At 45.0% G+C, this 19513-nt stretch overlaps 1 protein-coding gene across 3 annotated transcripts in view; it reads right to left on the bottom strand.

The window, feature by feature from the left end:
* CASTOR2 (cytosolic arginine sensor for mTORC1 subunit 2) overlaps positions 1-19513 on the bottom strand; it is a 143022-nt gene that overhangs the window by 61387 nt on the left and 62122 nt on the right. For all 3 annotated transcript variants that reach the window (XM_039563009.1, XM_039563010.1, XM_039563011.1), the window contains exon 2: positions 7681-7751. In XM_039563009.1, the coding sequence (XP_039418943.1) occupies positions 7681-7751 (71 nt within the window). The remainder of the gene's footprint in view (positions 1-7680; positions 7752-19513) is intronic.

Here is a 19513-nt window from a genome sequence, read left to right as displayed (position 1 = left end):
AACTTCACCATGGTGCTCTGGTTCCCTGTGTCTTCACCTTGCAATTGCAATAGCAAAGCTGCTCACTTGAGAAAGGCTTACTTGCCCATGGAGAAGCCCTTCCACAAACCCAAGATGACTGTGACCGTTAGGCCAAAAGCCTGAAGAAGATGATGGTTGGCCAGTGTGTCACCATCAGCTTAATACTGCATGCAAAGTAAAATCATCCCCCCTTTAACTGCACAAGAATTACATCAAAGCATCACGCAAATTCTCCCGAAGAGAACTGTTAGTTTGGAGTCATGCACATGCACCAGTCTGCATTCTAGAGTCAGATAGAAGGATTTCAACTGATTCTAGTGAAAACCAAAAAACTAGACACATTGCACTGGGATTATGAGTTACCCTTGATCCATCATTAGTTCTGGAGACTTTGTGCCTGGAAAGCTGGAAAAGACTGATCACTGGCATCAGGAAAAAATAAAGTTGATGAAGTTTTTGGGCACAAAACCTGCAACCTCTGCCTGAGAGTCTCCGTCTGGGTACAGACAGCATTTAAGTTTGTTTCGCTTTCCAATCTCGCTTGATCAGGACAATCTTCCAAGCCTGTCAGGAAAAGAAATTTTCTCACCTTGATGAATGACTGGTGATCCTTGGGAAACCTGAGTCATCTCCTGCACTCATGAGACCATCTGGCAAACCTGCTCAAAGACCAGCCCTGGGGAGTGCTGCGCACTGGCATTTTGCAACAATTACCACGAAAGAGATGTTTTCTCTATTTGCAGATGATGATAGACTGTTTTTTTTCATGGGTTACTGAAGATTCCATTTCTAGACTGAGGTCATAGCATTTATGAGATGCCAAGGTGGAGGAAATCCACTTCCTTGTTCACATTATGAACTTGAGAAAAGTATGGCTTAAACCTAAAGTAGATTCACAGCTAGCAAAGATTGGGAACTGATGGTTGAATGTTTTTAGCCATAGGAAAAGGGACTCATTTTGCTGCTTGTATCATTGATTCCTCAGCTTTCCTTGTGCTTCACTTCTCAGCCTATGACAGGGGGCAACAGCACTTACCCATCTCTCACAGGGTGCTCCATATAAAGTTCACTTAAAAAGTAGGGAAAGATGACAAATCACAGTCTTACCTGCACTTGCAACATATAAATGCTTCAAAAGGTCTTAGAGCATGTGTTCAGCCTTGGCCCTTCCTTGCACATTTAGCACCCTGGCATCTCCTCACAGCTGGCAGACTACAGCCAGCTTCAGTACAAACAAGGCAAGCCACCCTTTCCCCTAAAGCCCACCCTTCAGAAAAAACCAGAAATGCACCAGTGGAAGAACAAGCAGATGGTCAAATGCTTTCTAGTGAAAAAATATAAGGAGGGCTGCTACTTTTTTGTTGAGCTGCATCCTGATCTTAGAGAGCAACTTAAAATTTCAGTGAATTGTTTCATTGTTTCAGTCAGAAAAGCTTTGTAGGTCCTGCATTTATGAGAGGGGTTGGTAAGAATGAGCCCTGGTATCTATCCGCTCATTTATATCGGACCTTGGAAAGTGCTAGGAAGCAGCCAAGATGTAATAAATTTAAGGAGGAAATCATGGCCCGTCAAGTGGTTCAGGAAGAGAAGTCTTGGCTTTCTCACCACAGGCTGTGAAACAAAAATAGGTATCAATACACACCCATCTGCTGGAGGAAACAGTGGAAAATATGTATTATTTATGCAGTACTTCTTTAAATAGGAGTGAGCAGAGAAACTGAACCAGAAGACTTTTTGTGGCAGGTTACAAACATAAGGAATAATATATGCTGTCAAAATTTGCAAACCCACTCACATACAAGCTTTAAGAGGAAGATAAAGTGCTCCTTTCCCCAGGTGATACAAAGCAGACCTTGGAATATTATATATTTCTCATTTCCCTTCCTTCCCCCAAAAGTTTTAACCACCAAACCCTACTGCCTCTTGGGAGAGGGCAGAAATCCCATGTAATCACAGACCCCCAAAATGTTTATTGATCTATATCAGTAGAGATGCATTGCAGGAAAACCCTCCCCAACCTAGCACATATTTCTAATTAGGCAATAGTCAAATCCCCACATTTTAATTTGAATTTAGGTAATTAATACCACATTACTTAAAAACCTGAAAACCTCAGACAAAGCATAGTCTAACCATTACAGAGATCAGAAGAGAATTATTGTACATGGGTTTAGTAGAGAAAAACATGTTCTGCCTAGCAACCACAGGTGCTCCTGGCCATCCAGGGGAGGAATCTAGCATTATAAATGTCAGAAAGTAAATTATGCCACTGTGCCTCAGATACAAAGGCCTAGTTTCTGGTCAATTAAAAACTAAAGAAAAAATAGTTATAGAAGGAATATTCAGAAAACCAGATGCAACTATTAGTTTGCTTCCCTCTGTATCTTTAAAGAAAGTTAAAGATTGCTCGTAGCTAGATGGGTTCTGTGCTTGGACTTATTTATAAGCTGTTTTCTCAGGAAAAGAGGACACTTTATATATATACAGTAAAAGTTTACGTTTAGGAAAAGAGGACGCTGAAAGCAATTCACCATTTTGATGTTATTGAAATAGGAACTCAGTGTGCTACTAAGTATATGATGGCCCTGAATCCAAGGTCAGACAGGGTTGTCTGAGGATGATGGTTATCAAAACAAAGCACTGCCAGCAAGATGGCTTTTTTATTTTTATCCTTTTCTTAATAGAATGAAAATTTTTCTGCCACTCTAACTAGCTGAGATTTTTCAAATAGTTCCATTATTCTTAATGTACTGGGCAATTTACTGTGAAGTATGAGCTGAGATTAAGAACCTCCTCCTTCTAGAACATGTGTCAATGAATGGATTTCTGGCCTTAGAGAAGTTACTAGCCATATCAGGCAGCCAGAGAAGGTTTAAGGAAGGACTGTCACGTCCATCTTGCAGATGAACCTCAGTGTGAGAAGACCAAGAGTCTTGCTTTGTGTTCACGGATCTGCACCTCAGAAGGATGTTTCTCACAGCTGCTTCAATGCTGAAATGAAATGGCTTTTCCTCTCTGGTTCTGATCCAGAAGAGGTCAGTCAGGACCTAAGGTCTGCTGACTGCAATAATCTACATGAAATGGGCTTGCCAGTTCTAGGAGAAAGAAGACCAGAGTACATGAAGGTGATGTGCGTCCCTCACCCCAAATTTCCCTGAACCTAGAATATGCATGTTTACAAATTTGAAAATCACAGTGATTCACTCCTCCCTTGACCCTATGTGTTGGTTTAACACAGTCTGGTTTTTAGTGGGTGGGAAAAGCTGCACTAAACTTCTGCTATGTCCAGGACAGAGCCCATCGCTGAAGGCTCTGACAAAGGGCAGATTGCTAGCCCAATTAGAGAAGTTGGTAACGCCTCTGTGATGACATATTTAAGAAAGGAAAAAGTGCGGGAAGTTTCTTTCATCTTCCCCTCTGAGGGGTGGCGATGGGGCTGCCGGGCCCTCAGAGGGGGCTGCTGGGCCTCTTTGTGGCGCGGCCGCCGAGGCCCTTCCCGGCATGGCGGCTGGGGCCGGTTTTGCCCTTAAAATGTTTTTCCCCTAATCCTTATCTCAACTCATGAAGTTTTTTGTTTTAAATTCTCCTCCTCTGCTGAGCTATAGCAGAGGAAAATGAGTGAATAGGTTTTTTTTGTGGGTGCCTGGCACTTAGCCAGCATCAAACCCTGACACCCTAGCACTTGATTTCTTTTTCCCTACTTCAATACCTTCAAAGTTCACTGCCTATATGAAAGACTGGACGCAAGGGACATCAACTAAGTGCCAAGGCCAGGAAGCCAGTAACCTCACCTTGCAAATGTTAGCAACATGTTGCTTTACAATAATCCATCTTCAGAGCAGCTTCACCTGGGTGACAGACTGTACCAGGCTCCATTTATGCAGATGTTCCCAGTGCATATAAACAGGGTTTTCAAGATGACAGCTATGTCCAGGTGTGATGGCATGTGTTTCCTTTCAGTGTGTGAAAGCTAAAACCTTTGATGAACAGAGACTACTGGGACCAGCAAGACCACACACTAGAAGCTCTGTTCATCCAGCTGCCCAGAGACAGTGAGTCTGTCCTTGCTGCTCTCTGAAAAAGGAACAGACTATGCAGAGAACACAGGGATTATGGCATATCTGCAAATGCACAAACAGCTCCTGCTTTCAGCCAAACTTTTGGGAAAAAGGCAAACCAGCCAAACAAATGTTCCTGTATTTCAGGGAGCAGCAGCCGCTCCACCTTTCTGCCATGTGCTGGCTGTGCAGCAGGGGGATAAATGCCAAGACCGCACATGGCTGTTCAAGCACCCCACTAGCTGAGACATTTGTCTTCATGCAGGAGGGCCCATGACCAAACTTTCTGCTAGTTCATCTCAGTATCAGCCCGGAAAAGAGCTTTCTGAGCACAGTTCCCTGTGTTATTTGCTGAATAAAATTCTTCCTCATTAGCAGGCCAAAGCCCAAGAAATGGCCACTGGAACAAACAAGGTTCTGTGCAAATGTAATCCCGACCTCACCACCAGGGAATTAAAGCAAAAAATTAGGCTGTAGCTGTTCCCCTTCAGCATGATGAATGCTTAAGCAGGTTACGGCTTTGCACTGTGGACATTTTCTGGGGAGAAGAAATAACAACTTCTTTACCACCCTGACTCCCTTGCTGCTCTCAGGGAAACAAGCCTAGGGATTATTTTTTGACAAAACAGTTAAGAATGTTTACTGCATGTCAGTATGTTTTAAGTGTTAACCTCAAGGATTGATGAAAGTGCCAGTATTTCTTCGGCCTGCTCTTTTCCCATCAGTGGTATTTGTGATGTGCAGGAGAAAGAGCCTGGCTAACATGGAAGATGCCATCTAACAGGACAACCTTCTCATTGCTGCTGCAGCAATAATTCATACAGGTGCCTGAGAAAGAAAGGTTCTCATTTTCCATACAGAAAAACCTGTCCTTCAGAGATTTACATTGAGTTTGTTAAGTGTTGCAAGAAAAAAAGTTACCTGGAAAGAAAAGAAAGTCATTTACTGTTGGACTTGCTATCTGAACTGCTCATCAAAGGTGAAGATTTACCCTGTAATTCTTGAGCTGAATTTGGCACTTCACTACTCAGGACAAGAAGCAGCTGATGCACTCAAGGCAGACATGATTGGTACTGTTTTGCAAGAAGGTGGGATGCTGGAACTCAGAGATTTTGATTCTGTTCAAGCCCGTGTGCTGATTACAGGCTATACAATGGGAAAGTGAACTTTATCTTGCTGAGACATTTTTAGCTAGACTGTGAGGGAAAGCAGGGAATGAAGCAGAGTCCTTTCACTGTAACTATATGTTAGATCCTGGACTTCTCCAGACTATGAAAAATTTACACCATACTGAATTGAGGAACAGGGATGGAATTGCACACAGGGCTAACTCTGAGATGAAGCTTTGGATGTGGTGGTGACAATTCAGAAAGAAGAACATGGGCTGGATACAAACCCAAAGGATATGAGGCTGTGGTAAGAGAGTTAGCAGGATGTGGTGTATACAGGTCTTGCCAGAAGATCATCACTTAAAAAGGAAAGCACAGAAAAGGTGATGAAGCCAGCAGCTCTGTGACACTACTACCCAGGTTGGGTTTTGCACCTGGCTTCCACACCATACTGTAGCAGAGGATGGCCTTAGCATACTCCCTCATTCCTATGCACTGTCTGGAAGTTTATCTTTTCTCCTGCAAAGCCCTGCTTTAGCACCCCAACTGCACATGGTGTATTTGAAAAAAACAGGGATGTTATATCCCAAAACCGTGGCCCAATTGAAGGTACATGGGCACTGTGACTATCAGCACTAAATTCAGGTGCCAGAGAGAGCCAAGGTAGCAGAAGATTCAAACAGAGAGGACTACTGCTTGAATTGCAGCAGCGCTGCCTGGTTCACAGAGATAACCTGGGCACCAGTGGGACATGCAGCTTCTTGAGGACAGTGGTCATGCCAGACCTGGGATTTGCTCTGAGCACAACCAATAGTGCACAGTGCAACAGTCCCTCAGTACGGATGAGCAAGACCACTGCTTGAGCTCACCTTTGTTTCAAGCCAGCATAATTTCTAGAGAGATAAACAGCAGTGTAGCTGCTGGAGACTGTACAGGGGTGGCTGCAATTCAGCTTGTCACCAGTGACCGAATTGAAAAATCTGTGTCATGCCAACTGGGCAGAGAAACGAGTGCCATAGATGTCAGACAGACATGATGCTGGAGATGAGCATGCTCCAGGCATGCTCAGGGGCACCTGAACAGCTGGTGCCCCTGGCACCTGCTGGTTCAGTGACACAGACTCCCTCCTAAGAATGAGAATCTCTGGGTTTCTTGCTCTGCTACGTGCTGTGCCCCTTGGAAAATAACCCAGAAACTTTCTCCTCCTTTAGTGAGCGTTTGCTTAACATGAAGCTCTTAGAGGGAGGCTCTGAATCCTACTATTATGGTAAAACCAAATTAGAAGTAATTTTCCTCAATTGCCACTGATAACAAAAAAGCTGGTGCTACCAATAGTAGTAAAATTCTTGCACATATGCCCCTTTAAAAAATACAACAAGGGACACTGGGAGCAGAACTCGATGTCACCTCCTCTTCTGGGAGCAAAAGTACATGGCATAGACTTTCAATCAAACCCCCAAACTACCAAATTATAAACATATGTAGCTGTAAAGATCCATTTAGCATTCTCAGCCTAGTGATTAATTTATTAAAATCTTCAGGTACCACTGTACTGGACTAAAGTGTAGCTTGTTCTATTACATGTTTGTGAGTAATCCTGAAGCAGAAAAGGGCCTACTTCAGCAAGGCTACTGATCATAAAACTGTACTAAACAAAGATGGTGTCATTTCAGATTTTCTCCTTGTGGTTTGGATATTACAAAACCATTGAATTTTACACTGTAACAAGAAGGTTCTCAACAGTTAATTCCTATTCAGGAACAAAATCCTCTTTTTTCATATTTTAATGAATTTTCTCTGACCTCAAAATGAGACTTTTAATTCCAAACACAGAAAGAGCAACTGAACAAAAATAATGATAGCTGCCCAACACTTCCTCATTCCACCACCTCAATAACACTGTTACAAACAAAACCTCCACACATGATAAAGGTTATTACAAACTATTTCCATCTACAGAGCCAAACCATTCTCTACATCAGCACTTGCACAATGACAAGAATCTGCAGCTCTCAAGCACATACCAACCACCTTCTGTGACCCACCTTTGACCCTTTCAGCCACTCCAGGCAAAGATGGCACACTTCGTACAGGGAGAGCTGGGTGTAAGAAAGGGGGATAAATCACAGCTTTCGGTGATGAGCCAAAGGAGCCGATTCACAACTCCACAGCATTGTGCTTGTGGTAGGGATGATGCAAACTATTCATCTTCAAGTGCTCCTTTCAAAGATAGAGGTTGATAGAAGCTGGAAATGCAAGATGTGGTATGCTTGTGGAGGCTTGGGGACACAGGCCAGCTCATTTTAATGCAATCATATGCAGATGGTTTTGCTTTTTCAAGCATGCTTAAACTACTCTTTAAGACTTGGGTGTACCAGCACTGGCAAACAGACCTGTTTTACAAACATTTTGGTTTACAGTCTCAGCGAGATGACATGTTTTCCTCATCCACCCTCAGGCTGGATACCAAAGTGGCACCTGCTGACACTTACCTAGGAATCCCTCTTCATCCACAATGATAGTGTAGTCCTCAGGGGTTTCTGTGAGGCTGAAGAACTTGCACCTGGCAAAGGCAAATAGCAGGAGAACATGATTAGCAGCTGGACTGAGCAGAGCCTTCTCTTCCACCTAAAATGGAGGTGCTTTCCCATCCAAGCTGTGCTGAAGGAAAGAGTCACAGTCTGGTGTTTATGGAGAGGCCTGAGGCATTAACAGACCTAGATTTTATTTCTGGCTAACTCATACTGTGTGACCCACATTCTGTGCTGCCTGCCCAGGCACAATGGAGCTGGTAAAACTCTTATTATTTTTATTACTTAGTTCTTAGTTACTTTTCTTACCATATCCCTTAAGGCTTCCCATCACATCCAGGACCTGCTTTGTTGCACTGACACAGAGGAAAAAACCTTGCTCACTGACTGCTCACTCCAGCACCCTCCAAAAGCATTTCCACGGTTCATGTATGCACCTGCCTTCCCTTTTTGCCCACTGAAATTTCTTGCCTTATCAAGGTTTGACATCTAATCTCTCAGCCAAGCCCCAATATCTCTTCTTGCTGCTTTAGAGGCTTTTGCCACCAACAGACAGAATCCCAATTTCCTGTGCTGGTCCTCTCCCCTTCCTCAGGTGCTGCAGGTGAAGAAGAGTGGTAGCAGCCATCAAGCCAATTGACACAAGGCTGAGCTTCCCCTTGCCCAATCCCCTGTGGCCTCTGTTCTGCTCCATGCTCATCTTCTGACATCACAGGTCACGTGCAGCGCAGCATCCCCAGCTTGTTCAGCATTTAGCACAATGTCACCTCTAACAGGACATACAAATCAAATGTGACCTGGGATTCTTCCACTGCAGACACACAAACAAAAAAAGCTTCAGCCTTAAGGCTTAACACCACATATAGTTGAAAAGGTTTTTTTCCCTGACACACCAACATATGTACAGCAACATCTACTGAAAAAACCCAGCTTCTATCCAGCTGGTCCCCAGCAATGGCAGGAAGGTTAGCATGACATTTTGCAAACTCATGTTCACGTTCAGCAAAGCATCAGCACAGTTCTGGGTAGCATCCCCAACACCCGCAGGGCTCCCGGCCCCTCCAGGAGAATGCCAGAGCACGTGGACTGTGTTTGCTGCCTAAGCCCAGGAGAAATTTTTCCCTCTAAATTGGGTGCAACAGGAAGAGCATGTGTCTCCAAGAACCAAAGAGCAGGATTTCAGTTACACTACAATACTCTCCAATTTATCTGAGACAACCTACAGAAAATATTTTAAATACTAGAAAAAGAGAGATTGTTCTCAAGGCCCCCAAATTTCACCACGTGTTCACAGTGTAATTTCTGCATGAAGCACAGTTCAGCAGGATTCAAGAACCAGGAACTACCAGGGCTTCTCAGCACTGCTGAGCATCTGTGTCCAAAAATCTTCAAGACTTCTGAAAGTCTGGAACCCCACACTGGTGGCTCAAGACATCTGTCCTGGCTTGCAGTGTATTCTATTCCCATCCTCATGAGCTGTTGAAATCAGGTGGGGCAGTGTTTCCTTGCCTCCTCCCCCCAGACTATCTCTCTGTTAATGGCCCATCAATGTCCTGCCGCATGACTCAGAGATAACTCCCTCCGGACTATCTTCTGTTAATGAGCCTAATCAACACTTGGCCTCATGACTCATTAACCCATTGTGAGATGCTCCACCCAGGGGGAGGAACCAAGCATCCCATCGTGGATATAATCTGAGATTCTGAACACCTGAGACAACTCTTCCACTGGATTTCCAGAGGACAGGAGCTATATAGACACCACTGGACCTGATGAAGAGCAGACCCTTTTTCTACAGGATCACTGCTTCAGAGGACTGCAGCCACCATTCTACCAGACTGCTACCACCACCCTGATTAACAGGTGTCAGGTTGTATCCTGACTCTGTCAGTTTAACCTAGTGTTATCTGCCTTTATATTTTATTTTTTTTTTTCCTCTTTTTATTTCCCTATTAAATTGTTATTCTGATTTGGTGTCTCCCACTAGTTTGTTTTCAAACTAGTACAACATCAAAAAATGAAAGCATTCACTTGATTAAAGAATCACATGTAAACTTGGTTTCAGCGTTCTTTTGACTGACTGGAAAGAACAAACATAGAAGCTATTCCCTCCAAAAGCAACAGGGAGAAAAATAGATGGATGCTGCCCTCCTCATCACCTCATCAGAAAACTAAGTGGAAACAACGCGCAGTTCAATTACTGGTCTGCCATGTAACCAACAGCATTTAATGTACATGGAAAGTATTAGACAACCTGCTTTTAGAGACCTGTCCTGTTTTCCTGGAAGCATCCATCACAAGAATCATGCATAACACTCTCTCCTAGCACAGACATATTATTATAAAATACAGATGTGGCCCTACCATAATAGAAACCACAACTTAATTATTTTGTGTCATTGGTAATAGCTGCTGTGACAGCCACATTTACCAACTCAACTCTCTCCAGAAATAGTGCCAAAAGAAGCGGAAATTAGCAGCAGCTCAATTTTGTACTGTCACTTCTAAATGGCACAAGGCTGCTACCAGTGCAAGGGGTAATACAAGCTGGGCAAAAAGGACTTCTGGAATGCTGCTTCAGGTGGGTCCCAGGAGGCAGAATTAGTTGTTAGAGTAGATGAATTCCCTAGAGAAGTCACTGAAACAAACCTCTTTGCTACTACTTCCTGACTGAGTCACATGCATGCTGACTAGGGTGAAACTAGAGGGCCTAAAGGAGAAAGCATTAATATTAAAAACCTAACCTTTCCTGATCTGCGATGGCATTTATGGAATAATTTTTTACTAGAACAGTAATATGTGTCTGTGTGCACACACTGACCCCAGAAGAAGTATGTTTGTGACAGATGCCAGTTTCTGAGCACATATCTAAATATGCTAATATTTAAGGGATATGTACATATGAAATCCCATAATTGCTGCCTCAGAACTCACATCAAAACCTCGTATCTCCATAAACCATCTCAAAGCCCAATCCACCACTCAGTGCAGTTCTGTAAAAGGTCAGGAGGACCACAGAGCCATCTGAATTTAAAAGCAAAGTCTTCCACCAGCACAGAGAAGAGCAGTAGTTCTTACGGTATACATTCACTTTGTTCAAGCCATTGCTGCGTACTTTTCCCAGAGGAAATCTAAACATGAAAAATTGAAATTGCAAACATTGTGTGATAGAAAAAAGGAACTCAATGTCATCTCTCTCTCCCACATTACACTACACATGCCTCTTCCATTCAAGTTATTTCAGTAATTTCTCTTTCCTCTTAAACCATCTTAAACTAAAGATGTTGATAAGCTGAATGCCAACAGCATCTTCTATTATCACACCAAAGCCAAGAAAGGAAAAGAATTGCCCTTTAATAATTTTGAGACATCAGGCAAACAGTATTTTTCTAAGTACACCTGGAAACCCTATATGTAGGAAGACAGTATTTTTAGTTTCCTAATAGCCAAACCTTGGATGGATTATTTTGGATTTCTGCCTTCTCAATGTTTAAGCACATTTCTACTTAAGCACTGTTGCTGACTTTGACTGCCTGACAACATATGCCTTTTTCTGGCAATGCCACAAATGTAGACCAATCTATTATTAGATTAGATCTTTGAAACTGCAAAGCTTACACCGTGTATGGAAGAAATACGCAAGCTTGCACAGAGCAGGAAAGTGCCTGGGGGATGCAGCAACAGCACCATTTCAGTTTGCAAACAGTACTCCAGCCTCCATGGGAGAAAAGAGCAGGAAACTGGAGTAGTTAGCTGTGCTTGCAGGTCCACACTGGAAGTGTCTCCTTCAGACACTTGGTCTTCTAGGTCTGCTGAGATCACAAGAGCGGTAATACTGGGATGAATGTGACTTCTATTTGTTATGGGTCGCACACAGACACAAGTTTCTGGGAATACTGCATGGATCATTTGAAAGTTCAGTACAGACAATGGTCTTTAAGGAAGACCACAAGTCCTACCTTCATATTTATAAAGAAACTGCTTAATTATTTGTTATCTCAGCACAGTAAAGTGTTGCAAAACTGTTTGTCCTGTGGAAAACATTCATTCCAGAAACACGTGGGCAGCTGGTCTCCCCACATGTAGGAAACCATGGCCAAATGCCATTCAAGGCAGTCAAATGCAAAGTCTGGAAGTAACACAGAAGTTTGCAAAGAAGCAGTTGAACTGAAGAGAAATTTAGAAGCAGCAGCAGCAAGTTCAGCTGTGTGAATATGAAAGATGTAATTTGCTGGGATTTATTCCAGGCTGTCTTCTCATTTTAGATGAGAAGGCATTTGTATGCTTCCATCTGTATGTTATCATGACAATATATATTTGTATTATAGAATAAGAATTATGCCCATCATCTAATTCTTGGTGACCTTTTTTGCAGTTTATAAATAATGACAAGAGGTAGATTCTAGTACAACATCTTCTGAGACGTATTTGGAAAGCAGTAAAGGACACTTGTGCTATTAATGACATAGAGGCCATACAGGACTATTGAAGGGTGAGCAAGTCCTGCTGAGCACTCCCTGGTTCTCCAGTTCTCGACTCATCCCATGGATGGGGTCCCACAGTCCCGGTTGGTGCAGTGTTGCTGTCAGGGCACTGTTGTGGTAGCGATCGCTACCTGTTGGTCTTCCACCCTCAGCGGTCCTACTGCAGAAGGGTCCTCTGAGAGACCAGGCAAGGTATTCAGCTGTCTAATTTCCTCTGTCTCCACAGCAGCTCTCCCAAAAGCCCAACAATGCCCTTTTGGGTCCTTGAAATAACCCTCTCCCGAGGTAATCTGTGCCAAGGATACACGGGGTCTCTGGGCCAGTCACGACGGGCTGGTTTTGCCATTCATTTCCAGTCAGGCTCACTTCAGCTTCCAGTACAGTCAGCTCTTGGGATCTTCCTGTCACCCCAGAAATGGAGCTGGATTCTGCCCCTACATATCTTGTTGGAATGGGGGTACACTGTGCAGCAGTGTCAACTAAAGCTGTATATGCTTGTGGGTCTGATGTGCCATGGATCCACACAGTCCAGTAGATCCGATTGTCCCTTTCCTCCACCTGGCTGGAGGCAGGGCCCCTCTGGTTCTGGCCATAGTACTCCATGCTCACTTCTTGAAAATGTGAACTGGACATCCCCTCAAGAGGAACCAAAGCAACATCATCCCTCCTGTTGTCTCTGAGGACTTCCCCACTGGAGACTGGAATGGCATTTATCCTTGAAGAATTTCCTATGCTGGTTGTTCTCCCTTGTTGGGGTCCCTCCCCCCTGCCGTGTAGCCCTGGGAGAGGGGCCCTGGGTGGGAGGCACAGGGGTTTGCCTGCCCCTGGTCAGCCTCATTCCCCATTGGTTGTTTTGTGTTTCCCTGCACAGGGCAAGGACCCTCTGGTCCCGTGACTGCCTCAGTTCTTCAGCAGAGCTCCGGCCATGCAGCTGGAGAAATAAACATCTCTGAAACATCTATCAAGAATCGGTCCATATATATTTCTTTCCCACGGGCCTCCTTGTTTGATACATCGTGTTACAGAATCCCCACTGTAACAAATGGTGAGGAATTGCAAGGAGAAGGATCCCCGATCCCTAAGCGACTGATGTGTGAGTAAAGAAACTTTGGATTCCTCTTCTTGTTTTTGTTTTGCTATTCCATATCTAAACTATGGAGGAACTGTGGAAAGACTCTTGGCTCTCAGAGCCGCATATGGACATTTATCTTAAACTTGAAAAGATTCTTGAACAACGATTTGTAAATTTTAGCTTAATTCAAGCTCAAAAGGAACTGAAACACTTCCTGGCATGGTTGTTTAAGAACTTTTTCTATGTTTCTTGGGATTTAATTCTTACCAAAGACTTTTGGAACACCGTTTGGACACAGTTAGTTTTTGAGTCAAAGTATATGCCGATGGAAGAATATTTTCGTGAATATTATTTAGTTACCGAGACTGTTGAGCAATGTCAGCTGTGTCCTGGCGAAGGGAAGCTTGGCTCAAGGACTGTGAGACCGTGGCCACGTGGACCGAGCCCTCTGCGAGGAGCAGCGAGGCAATTCCTGCGTGCAGGCGGAGCCACGCGAGCCGCAGTGTCGGTGGCGGTGTCGGGAGCGGAGCAACCCAGTGGAGCCCACCCGGCCCCGCGCAGCACATGGTGGAGCGAGCCCTGTAAACACCCGACTGAGAGGGGCGGCGCGTGGGTGGCGGCTGGCAGCAGCAGAGCAGAGCTGCGCCTGGCCAAAACACGCGCTGGAGCAGGGCACAGGGGGGTCATTGCTCGGGGGCCCGGCCGAGATGTGGGTGCAGCGCCCGGCATCGGCAGCGAAGCTGCGACCAGAGGAGGCGACGCACGGAGAACTGAGTGGCGCGGCCCAGCCCGGCCCGCGCAGCCCCGAACGCGACCCCGGGAAGAGCGCGCAGGCACGAGCAGCTCCGACAATTCCAACATGGGAGCGACCGAAAGCGAAAGAGAAAGAAAAAACATAGTGAGACAGAAAACACCAGCCACTTGAAAAAAGGAAAAGATCACTGTAGCTGAGGTTTTAGGAATAGTAAAATGGTATAATGTTAAACAAAATTATGGTTTCATAACAAGATGTGACAGCCAGCAAGACATATTCGTTCACAGAACTGCTATTAAAAAAAATAACCCTGAAAAATGAATCCCAAGCTTGGGAGATGGAGAGGTGGTGGAATTCAAAATTGTACTAGGTAGAAAAGGGTTACAAGCAGCAGAGGTCACTGGGCCTGATGGTGTTCCTGTAAAAGGCACTATATATGCTAAAAATCGTAGTCATGTTAGACAATATCTCCATTGTAAGCCCCCCCTACAGTCTCCCTTTCCTAATCCCACCTTTCCCTTTTACCCTATATCCTATTACCCCCAGTGTATTCCCAATCCATTTTTTCATCCATGGTTTCCCTCACAAAACCATACCTTTCCCAATTGTTTCCCCAAAAATCCCTTTCCAATGCCGAGTGGGGGACGAAAAAGGGGAAGGAAGAAATTAAACCCTCTCCTGCCTCAGTTTCCCCACAAAGCATACCCGGAGAGTCCTGTCTCCCTTCTGTCAGCCTTAAGATGTTCCAGAGAATCTGTTTGGACATTTAAAGACTCAGGAGGGTGGCTTGTTTTGTTTTGAAACTGTTCTTGTTATGTTTATCCAGTTGTTTTCAATGTTAAGTTTTAAATCTCTTTTTGTTCAAAATAAATGGGTGAAATGTCGGGGTCCCTACCCCCTGCCGTGTAGCCCTGGGAGAGGGGCCCTGGGTGGGAGGCACGGGGGTTTGCCTGCCCCTGGTCAGCCTCGTTCCCCATGGGTTGTTTTGTGTTCCCCTGCGCAGGGCAAGGACCCTCGGGTCCCGTGATTGAACAGTTCCTCAGCAGATCCTCAGGCCATGCAGCTGGAGAAATAAACATCTCTGAAACATCTATCAAGAATCGGTCCATATATATTTCTTTCCCACGGGCCTCCTTGTTTGATACATCGTGTTACAGAATCCCCACTGTAACACTCCCTCTCAACTCATACCTGTGCTGCCAGGGCAGAGGTGGGTTTTCCATCCCACTTCCTCATGTCCTCTCTGTGGCCATGCAGGAAAAAGCACAGGTTACCTGGTGGTGTGTCCCCTCTGTCTCAAGCAGGGGGCACTTGCTCCCAATAGCAGAGACTCTGGTCCATGCTGGTGAGGCATGGGACATTTCCTCTTTAATTTGCTCAACTCTTTTGAATCTGTCCACAGTCTTGGACAGTCTTTCCACAGCCAAGGCACAGATAAATAGGGACCAAAAAAAGATGATCTTCTCTCTTGGGGTGATTTATGATGACAGTCTACTCCCTGATCCTCTGCTTTATGCCCAACAATGGTTGCTGTATCTTTAAGGTGGGTCCAGGGCAGGGGGAAGCCTTGGGCTCTTTGTGGGCTTTTTCAAAGCCTCACTTCCCAGGCGTTCGCGGGTGCAGCGCGGTCTGGGTTTTGCTTGGCTAGCTTGGCTTTGTTAGCTCAGACAAGAAGTTTTTCCCTTCCCTGGCCTTGGAGAAGCTGCAGCAGCAATCCTTCGGCAGTTTTTTTGAGGTGAATTGGACAGCTTGTTTAGCCGGAGATCAGAGAAAATGGGACCTGCGGGAGAGGAGCCAGTCGGGATCAGCAGGAGAGAGGGGCCGCTCCGTCTCGCCCCAAGCCTTGGGAAGGCCAAGCCAGGGAGAGAGAGGCTCTGGCCCACCTACTTCATCTGCTGCGGAGAGAAGATCGACACCGGAGAAGTCGCCAGGTTCTCATCTATTTGCTCGACCTGCTGCATGAATCCCCAGTTTGGTTTTTTGTTTTTCCCTGAGAGAGAAGCCGGTGCCATCTTCTACCACGTGGTGGAAGCCGGTGGGTTTTTTTTCCCGTGGCATTTTGGGTTTTTGTTCCAGTGTGTGTGTGGGGGGGGGGTAAGGTCTGACAGTTTAATATCTAACACTTATTTGCCTTTTTCTTGTGCCTTTGGGCATTCTGTTTGTCAGTAAATGGCTGGTTTTTATTTTTTCCTTTTCACCCACTAGTATTCATTTCCTACTGGCATAAAGGGATTGTTGGAACTCTTTTTAGAGGAGACAACTCATTCCAGAGTGTTTTCTCCTGAATTTGTCTCTGAACGGAGACATCTTCATAGTGCCAGAGTTGGGTAGTCACCTGAAGCAGTGTTTGTTCTCCTTCCTTCATTGACATCAATGCCAATGAGTTGGTGCATGACGATGGTGTGCTACTTACAAACTTCTGCCACATGGATATCCTGGACCTCATCTGGATCTACTGGGGATTGCTCATTATTTGAATCCCTATAGACTCCCTCCAGCACAGCTAATTGTCTCAGGTACTGGATCCACCTGCTTGGGTGCACTATTAGATCATCCTTGGGAGAATACCTTTCCCTCACACTTGGCAGGAGTTGCCTCCAGAGGTTGAGTTCCTGTCCTCTTCCCAGTCCCCTCGTCAATGCCCACATCCCAGGACAGGGATCCCAGTTGCTTGGCTTCACTTCTATCTAGTTCCACAGCGTGGGCCGCGATATCCCAGCACTGAAGCAGCGGGGTCACCAGGGGTTCACACGACTGGTGGCTGAAATCTTTTCACATATATCGCAGCTCACCCCGGAATAGGGATCGGGTGATTATCTCTGGCCCTGCCTCCTCCTCCCATTGTGAGGGCCCTTCTTCCTCTTCATCCCTCACTAAGTGAATTGGTTTGGTCTTGGATTTCTTCTTCCTTATAGGGGCGACTGCTAATGGCAGGGGTTGTTCGTGTGGTTCAGCTGCAGTTTGAGTGGTCACAGTGCCTGCTGCTCTGCTGTCCTCCTCTTTTCCCCGAGGGTGCTGTCTAGTGACAAGCAGTGTCTGAAAAATAGTAGCCAGGGCCTAGCACACTGCAATAAGTTGCTCCTCTCCAGAGGGGTCACAACACTCTTCTTGCAAATAGTCTGTCACTTTATCGGGTTCTGTAGTTGTCCAGGGGACAACTTCCAAACCACACTGGAGCCAAGAATTTCCCCAAAATTTGGTCCATTTTCTACCACATTCTATGCCACTCGTGACTATCCACCAGATCTCTGAATAACTTGCCTAGAAGTCTCTTTCTTGACTCTAATGGGTCACCTCTACCACTCATTCATCATTTTCTTTTCTATTTTCTGCCACATTACTTTCCAAAAAGAGGTACGGGAAGTTGAGGGAACAAGGCCTTGGTAAATCAAAATTAGGAAATAATTTCTTGTCATTTCGAACTGAAACACCTCCTTTTAGTTTTAGTTGAAATGTAAAATTTCATGCCAGCAACAAACACTGCATGGACAGCACCATTCCGCTTTGACATAGCCAAGCCCCTCAAATCTTAATTCCATAAAGAATCTTCACTGGTCAGCGCCTTCTGCTTGAGAAACGTTTGTTTATCTTGGTGCAGCAAAAGACAAGGCAGGGTGGAATAATCCAGCAGTCATTCAGAGGTGCAGACAGGAAGAAGATCCTCCACTAATCTTAGAGGTAAAAAAATACTAGAACAAACCAGCATTTAGACAGGTATAGGCTCATGCTTACACTCCCACACTCTCTTCTCAGGCCTTTTAGACTGTACCATGTTACTCAGCATGTGTGACTGCCTGAACACCTCACTTATGCGTGCTCTGGAGCATAGGGCTGGCTGGCTGGCTTGCACGTCACATGTGCTACAAATGCTGCTGCTGGAGCATTAGGTGTGCCACAACAGACCCCACCTTCCTCTTTGGCAGCCATAGATGAGTTGCACAGTATAGTGCTGGCCTGTTTCCATCTTGGAAAACTCATTTCTATCATCTGCGTAAGTAGAGAACACAGTAAGGCAGGAGAGAAGGCTGGAGGAAGGGAGAAATGAGAAGAAATATATATGTTCAGTTAGATATTACTTTCCCAAATAGTATTTGAGCTTTCTAGATTCAGTATGAGAAAAATTTTGGGTGTCAGACTGCTGATGGAACTAGCTGCATTTGTGCTGAAAAGCACTGTCAGAGACAAGAAACAGAGGAGAATTACCATGTCATTTATCCTCTGTTATTCTCACAGACTTTGAGAACTATTGCTTAATACTGCCTGTGATGTACTAGTTTGCCTTCCTGTCATCACACAGTAATTCTCAGCTCAGATTTATCAGCATATGGGTGAACATGGATGGAGCGGTTTGTCTTTATCCCCTGACTTACGGAAAACATCAGCATGCTTGTTTGTAGGGAAACAGCCATGAAGTCAATAAAAGGTATCCCTTCTCACTTGAAATTATTTTCTACTTTTCTTACAATTTTTTCTCTATTTTCTTATAAATTAGGCAACTTCAAGTTCTGCAAGAATAATCATTAGCTGATTTTACCTACCTGTGTAGAAGTCAGAATCACTAGGCTGCTCTGGTAATGGCAGGCAGGAGGCTAAGTGAAAGCCACAGCTACCCTTGCACCTTAGGATTTGTTGGTGCCTGGCACAAGGTGGTGGCAACTGTGTGCCCAGCCACCACTGTAGTCAGTAACTTTGGAGGGCTGGGGCACCCACTCTTTACCTCAGAACATCCAGGTGTATATTCAGCACTGTGGGGCATCTGGGTGATGAGCACTGGGCACCTGTTTGGGGTCAGTATGGGTTATTATGGCAAAACCCATTTTGTAGCTCTGGTTTTACAGAGAACAAGGCAAACTGAGCACAGCTCAGTATCTCGTGACATAAAACCCAGCTTTAAGTGGCTTCCTGTCTGCATTGAAGAAATGGGCCTTGCAGAATCAGTGGAGACAATGTGCCTGGAGTGCCCTCCTGGCTAAGAAGCCCCACATGGAGCAACGCCATGCTGACCAAACATACATTGCGAGAATCACGTGGTGTGGGACCAGCTCAGATACTCAACTCTTCCCAAGTCAGCATTCATCCTGTGCTGCCCCTTTTTACCAAATGGTGCATAAATTTCTACTGATTTAGATGGCTGTACACAGCTCTAAGCAAACACTGACAGGGTGACTGTTTACATTGCCAGAGAAGCGCTGAAGCATATTTGCAACAGAGGGAGGTACAACATGTCAGTGCTGTCCCTGATCTAGCAGGCTATCCTGCCAGCTCACAAGCACTTCCAGGATCAATTTTTTTCCCCAACAGTTAACACAAGTCAGGGCTGATGTTCAGCTTTTCCTAGAAGGAACTTCCCTCAGCTTGAGTACAGTCCTGTTTGCAACTTGTTTGACTTGCAATATAAGAGGAATGTAAGTGAATTTAAGTCAAGATGTTTAGTGAGTTCCATCTTCATGAGTTCATGGCTTTATATATCTACAGATACATAAG

This window comes from Corvus cornix, chromosome 19 (genome assembly GCF_000738735.6).
Source record: "Corvus cornix cornix isolate S_Up_H32 chromosome 19, ASM73873v5, whole genome shotgun sequence".
NCBI lineage: Eukaryota > Metazoa > Chordata > Aves > Passeriformes > Corvidae > Corvus > Corvus cornix.
Note: the sequence above shows the minus strand (reverse complement) of the source record. Positions and strands in the feature narration are given on the sequence as shown.